The following is a 6,680-nucleotide window of genomic DNA, read 5'->3' on the forward strand; positions in this document are numbered from 1 at the left end:
GGGTTTTTCTCCTGCTCTGGTATGGCTTGTGTTTTATTGGTTCGTGATGCAAATCGCTTCCCTTCCCACCCAACCCCCCCTCAAAAAAGTACACTTAAAGTGTACATTACAGATTGACTCAAAGCTTCAAGTACCTCAGCACCATTGTAGAAAATACCTTATCAATGCTGTTAATATTTAAACTCAGGGTAACTATTAACAGAAAACACAGATTACACTGTGCTACATCTATTTATTAAGCATCCATAACGAAGCTAGATGGTGCAAGAGCTTAGTCTGGTGTTCTTTAACCTCTGGAAGCTACGTTCAAATCTTGGATTAGATCAGAAGCAAATGTTAGTTACTGTCCTCATCCTTTTGTGAGCTTTGTAAACCACACCATTCATAACATTTAGCAATTCCCTGGTACTCTAATTTTAGATCTCTGTGGCAGGCTGGCAGTATTTGCCTGAAACATCACCCTACCCTGTAAACAGGTGTTGATTCTGATGGGAAGGGAATAAGTAGGTTCTGCTGACTCAGAAGTGGGCAATTTTACTACCTCAGTGCAAGGAAAACGCTTTCTGCGAGGGAGGTCCTAGAGTGTGGACTACAGCAATGAGTATATTTTGATTTTAATGCATTTATATTTTGTTTAACAGCAAGGTTAAATCCCAGGGGAAAAAAAATGCAAAACCGTTATCTATGTGTGTTGCTTGAGTATTACTGGAGAGCAGCACGAAAGCCATGCCTGCATATAGCCTCATCTTATCAAATCAGGACTGACATTTGTTAATAGAGCAGTCTGAGTTTGCACGCTGTCTGTCTGTGCCGCTCCTGGCTCAAGTCCAAATAGACTAGTTAGTACCTTTCTTTTACACACACTAAAAGTCCCTGTGGAAAAGGTTTACCTGCTTTTAAGATGCTGATTACTTACTAGTGTGTTCACTGCGTCTCACTTTAAGAACCTCGTAAGTGTAACAGAAGTAAGGAAGAATGATTCTGAATTAATTTGCTTGGTACACTTCTGAGTCAACAGTCTGTATTTGAAAGAGCTTAATTTAAGCCTTCAGTCCAGCATTGCACCAGTAGAATAATTGCAAAGAAATGCTGTTGAAGCTCTCTTTTGGTCCCAAGAGACAAAAGTCTTCAAGAGGAAGCCCTAAGAGACTGAAGTGATTGAAGCTGCTGGACTTGTAAAATCTCATTGTCCCTAAATGCATTTCTCTAATGCATACATGCAATTACTCCTTTGTGGCCTACAGTCCCCTTAACAGGAGCTGCAATATCGAACTGTCTAGTAAGATCAGTTCATCTTGGCCAGTTTGAAAACTGGTTGATCTAGCACGGCCCAAGCAAAAAGAAATGAATCTGTTAACTAATGGCTTGCTGCTTGTAAAATTTTTACAACTATATTGTGCCAAATGTTAATAGAATACTACTGAACAAAAACACACTCTTGATATTCTCCCTTGAAGACCTGATTGAATATACCTGTCATCTGGTGAAAGGGAAGAGGCTTTGCTGCAGTGTAGCTGCTATGCATTACCTCAGTGGTATAAAACAGAGTCAACATAGAATTGTAGAACACCAGGGACCTCAAAGATCATCTGGTCCAACCTTTCTTGGCCAACCCCCTCCCTCCCCATATTTACTTACAGGAGGTTTTCTATATACTGCAACTTTTGCATGATTTAAAATTGCTGTAATGGCTGCTAACTCTTCCCTCCTTCTTTTTTTTTTCCCTTTTTTTTTTCTTTTTGTATGGGAAATGCAGTTGGGAGAAATGCGTGTGCCAAGGCTCTCTTCTCAGTTGTGACTCCTTGAACTGCAGTAACTGTGACTGTAAACAGTCAGATAAACCATGGGCAAACTGTGCTATCACTGAAAGCTGTAGTAAAGACAGAGGAAGATCAAACCTATCCTAAAAGGCGGCCAGATAGAAGTGTTTTTCAAAACCCAGGTGCTGGCAGTTTTGCTGCTATAAGTGGCAGTTATGCAGCTGTAAGTAATGTAAATGATCAGCAAATACTGAAATGTTATCGTTTCACGAATACGCTGACCCATGGCAATAGAATTACTGATCTGCAGGAATTTTCTGTGTGAAAGCGCTGGTCTAGCTTGACAAGAGGGCTCCTTTAAAGACTGCAGCGAAAGCTATCCGCTTTGAAGGCATTACATCTTCCCACTGATGATCTACAAGCATGGTTTTGACGTGACTGAGAAATAAAGTCAGAGGGCTACGAACAGTTAAAGATTAACTAATCTCTGAGATAGAATGATCAAAAGAATCCTTTAGAAGAGAACCTTTTAGAAGAGACTTCCTGTAGCAGGGGTGAATAACTGATTTGACTTAAAGGGGAAAAAAAGCAGAGGCCAGGCTAGCCTGCTGGGTAACTAAGTGGAGGGCGATTAGATAGCCTGTGAGTTACTCATGCCTTCAGTGTGTTTTGTTTTAAGACCTCTTTTATCTTAACTTGTGCTGAGGTAATTTCAGTTGATACTATACAGGAGACTCCAGCTCCTGGCCAGCCCTGGGAATACAGGGCACTGTGTGACTCCATCCAGGAAGAAGCAACAGCTTGACTCCTCCCGTGTCTGCTCTTTAGAAGACCAGGAGGGGTCAGGTTTGCAGCTCTATCACTCTCCCTCAGCAGTAGGGCTAAGGTCTGAGCATAAACCCATTACAGAAACAATACATGTAGTTCGGATTCACTTGCCTAGTATTGACCAGAATAATTTTTCTTTGTGGCAGAGAAAAGGAAACCAGGCGTACTTCACAGAATTTACTGGTGAAGCTAACCGACCGAACAAAAAACCCCTCGCTCTCTTTCAAATATGTTTGATATCGAGAGAAAAATAAATTGTGATTCTTCAGGCAAAATATTAGCATGTGGTCTCCAGGAACTTGCTTCTCCCTCGTGAACTGCATGTTTGACTCTTACTGAAGTTAGAGTTACTTGAAGGTCCTCAGCATTTTGCAGGTTTGGTTGCTGAACAGCAAACCTATCAGAGATTTTGGCAGCTTCATCTTTTAAAGGGAAAAGGGGGACTCTAACAAATTAATTTTTGAGGTCTTTGTTTCACAGGAGCTCAAGTAATGCCGTGTTAACTACCCATATTCCAGCTTTAATCTAACACACGACGACAAATTTCTGCATGCTGCCATTTTTAATCTTTCGGTTTTTTCATAATCATCAGAAAGGAGCTGATTGCCAGGCTGGAACAAGTGGAAAAAGAAAGCATGGATGCTGCTCAGCTGGCTAAGGAATACGCAGAACTGACAGAGGAGAACCGAACTCTGAAGCTGGCCCAGACGCAGTGTGTAGAGCAACTGGAAAAACTCAGAATACAGTACCAAAAAAGACAGGGGTCCTCATAACTCTCAAGTAGCTTATGTGAGGCAGTTAATACAGAATTGGTCCTGTGCTGGAAAGAGATTTTAAAATAAAGGTCTGTTTAATATGTTATAATACTTTACTACAGATACAGAGTACGTAGAAGTCTATATTTGATTTAATGCTTGTCAGCCAGTAGCTTAATATAATGGATATTTCATCCATTATATAATGGATATTTTATTTCAAGTAACATAATTGAAGTTAATCTATCCCCATTATATGTTCTAGTAGATCAGGTTTCTTTTCTAAACATATTTCTTCCAATTTAAGAAGATATGGACACACTAGAAAATGATATAAATAGTCTCTCTGTTGGGAATTTGGACCATACTAAGGCATACAGCAGGGACAATGTTAATATATGGAATACGTGTATGTTAATTTTAGTTTGGTGAAGATTTTTTCAATTATTTTCCTCATGCCTAAAGTCTTTCGAAGTTATCTTAAAACAGATCTCCTCACTGGTAAAAACTATATCATCCCATATCAACTTTACATTGTTGTATAAAATCTGAGAAATTGCACATTAAAAATTGAAGTAACAGAAGTATTTTTTGTCAAACGAATGTACTGCCAGCAATAATCTGCAAGCTATGAAACTAAAAGGAAACAGATGAGATCAAACTTTCCTTCCTCAAGTGTAAAGATAGCTTGAGGCCTTTTTATCGTAATTTTTGGCATGCAAAAAATGAAAAATTATATGAATATATATGAGCACATATGAATACTACCATCATAGTTTCAACTGAGAATATGTCAGTAAAAGCACTGTGAGGATATTTTGCTCTTATTTTCTGGTCTGTTTTGAAACATAAGCGGCTGTAAGTAGGGACAGGAGTTCCATGATATACAAATAACTTGGAAGTAAAATGTTAGTTTTACTTGTTCTATTTATCCCTGTATTTTCCTAGAACAACTGAAAATTCTTTGTTATACTTCCATTTCTATTCATACAGTATTTTTTTCATTAAAAGTGGATATAGAAAAGCTGTTTTATGTTCTGAATGTTCTTAAATCACCCTGTATTTTTAACTCTGCTTGACAGATGCAGCTTCTTACATCTTCATGAGACTGGAATTCAACTTGACGTGTCATTAGTACTGAAATGTGTCTTAGTAATTGAAAACTATGAATTTAGGATTTCCGCCGGAACTTTAGCTTTGATTATTATCACTAATCTATTATAAGAATAGGATTTTATGTTAATCAGAACAATTCCTGGGGGAGTCTTTTGGCACCAAAAACGTTCCCCAGTAATTTCGGTGGCGAAGGGGACAAAAAAATACAAGCTGCCCTTTATTTCTCTGTGCTAACTACCTACAGTATTGCCTGCAGCACAGGCGTGAAAACAGGCTCGGCGTTACTACAAGCACCTGACATTGCAGCAGGAGAGTACGAGGAGGCAGCGGGAGAGGACGGCCTTGTCTCCACTTCTCCTCCTGAGCCGCCGGGGCAGGGGCAGCGTACGTGCCCAGCACCGCTTACCACCTTACCCCGGCCACTGCGGAGACACGAAGGGAAATCACCACCCTGAGGCACGTGCTTTCTGCCGGAATGCTCCGCGGGCAGTGTAACACTGTATTTATTCCTCTTTCATTGTTACCTGAGGGTCCAGTTTTCACTGTATCTTGTGAAAGTTGAAGAGAAAAAAGCCCATAATGAATAAACAACACTTGGGATGTCAAGCCTGGGAATGATGAAAATGCCTTGCCTGAATTTTGCACTGATGGGAAACATACCCTGTACAGACTTCAGGGCTTTGCTTTGAGCGCAGGACACTGCAGGGTCTAGGATGTATTATTTTTGTCTGTATTTATGTGTTTTGAACAGGAGGATTCTCATTTAGAAAAATAATTTCTCATTCTAGTCAGGGATTTTTTCCATCTGCCTTTGAAAACATCAGCCAGGCTGGTGATTTCAGTGAATTCATTGAAAGCTGTACAAAGTACGTAAAATTACTTCATTAGCAGACTGGCTTTGGATGCAGATGGATCAGACAGCAAAACTTTACTTACAAATAACTGTGTTCACCTTGAAATTTTCTATTTAAGTGCAGCCATTATGCATTAGATGTCAGAATAATAACAGGCCATACTGTTGTAGAAAAACGTGAGGGAGAGAGACAGTCATGTGGAGAAGGAAAGTTAGGCCTCATTTGTGACACACAGCGATTTAAGAACAGCCGGGGAATATGTTTTTTCTAACCTAAAGAGACTGACCAGTATGGAAGTCTTCAGGGAACATTTTTACAGATGTACAGACGCCAGATTCATGGTGCGGTCCAGCTACCAGCCTGGATAAAAACATCCCAAACTAATTGATGTCAGATATTTGTGTTTAATTTGAACTGTGGCTATTCGCAATCAATTTTTCCTCCTACTTTTAGTTATGGCGAAAGTAAAAAATAACTACTTTGTATCAATATATTTGCCTGCTAGCATGGATGCTCGTGTGTCTGAGAATAGCGACTTAGAGAAATGGCATCACAATCCAAATGAGTAAAACTGATACAGAAGTACAAAGGAAGAAAATCTAAAGTATCTCATGAAAACAAATTTTTAAAGAGTGAAATGGGATTGAAGTGAAATGGGATTGAAAGACAGGAGGGTAGCCAAATGGTATTTTCCAAAAATATTCATAGGCAAGTGAAATTAAAAATGCAGAAAGGTCAACATAACCGTGTTCACCGGAACAGGTTTCCCAGGGAAGCTGTGGATGCCCCATCCCTGGAGGTGTTCAAGGCCAGGCTGGATGGGGCTTTGAGCAGCCTGGTCTAGTGGGAGGTGTCCCTGCCCATGGCAGGGGGTTGGAACTAGATCATCTTTACGGTCCCTTCCAACTCTACCATTCTATGATAAAATGAACCCAGAAAGTCATTCAAGTGTTGCAAAGAGTAAAAAGGGCTAGAACAGCCTTCTGAGAGGTAACTGCTGTATCTACCATCCATCTCTTGATTTTTTAATCAAGAGCGTAATAATGATAAACTTTTTCATATTCAATAAATCTCCAATTTTGACATGCTGAATTTTTCTCTAGATGTTACTTCAAACTTCGTAGCTCTGCTGACTCAATAGCTGAAATTAATTTTTTAAGGGAATGTTTGTTTGTCGTCCTTATGCTGTATTTCCAAATAGACAATATGATTTGGGTCCTTCTGCTATTTAAGGAGAGACCTCAAATTGGCCTGCTAGCTAGGTCCATTTTAAGTATAGCACTGTAAAAAAGAATTTTATATGATTATTTCAAAGATGTTTTTACATCATCATATTTCACCCTAGAACTTGGAAGGCAGTTTCAGCT

At 39.5% G+C, this 6,680-nt stretch overlaps 1 protein-coding gene across 6 annotated transcripts in view; it reads left to right on the top strand.

Moving 5' to 3' along the window:
* MAP3K7CL (MAP3K7 C-terminal like) overlaps positions 1-6,401 on the top strand; it is a 51,719-nt gene extending 45,318 nt beyond the window's left edge. For 2 of the 6 annotated variants that reach the window (XM_074600459.1, XM_074600469.1), the window contains one exon: positions 3,181-5,063. In XM_074600459.1, the coding sequence (XP_074456560.1) occupies positions 3,181-3,361 (181 nt within the window). In that variant the 3' untranslated portion in view covers positions 3,362-5,063. Of the gene's footprint in view, positions 1-3,180 lie in introns of all 6 variants that reach the window. The other 4 variants (XM_074600432.1, XM_074600442.1, XM_074600451.1 and 1 more) reach the window with 3 other exon arrangements.
* Positions 6,402-6,680: the final 279 nt, after the last annotated feature.

The sequence above is a fragment of the Larus michahellis genome, chromosome 1 (assembly GCF_964199755.1).
Source record: "Larus michahellis chromosome 1, bLarMic1.1, whole genome shotgun sequence".
NCBI classification, from domain to species: Eukaryota; Metazoa; Chordata; class Aves; order Charadriiformes; family Laridae; genus Larus; species Larus michahellis.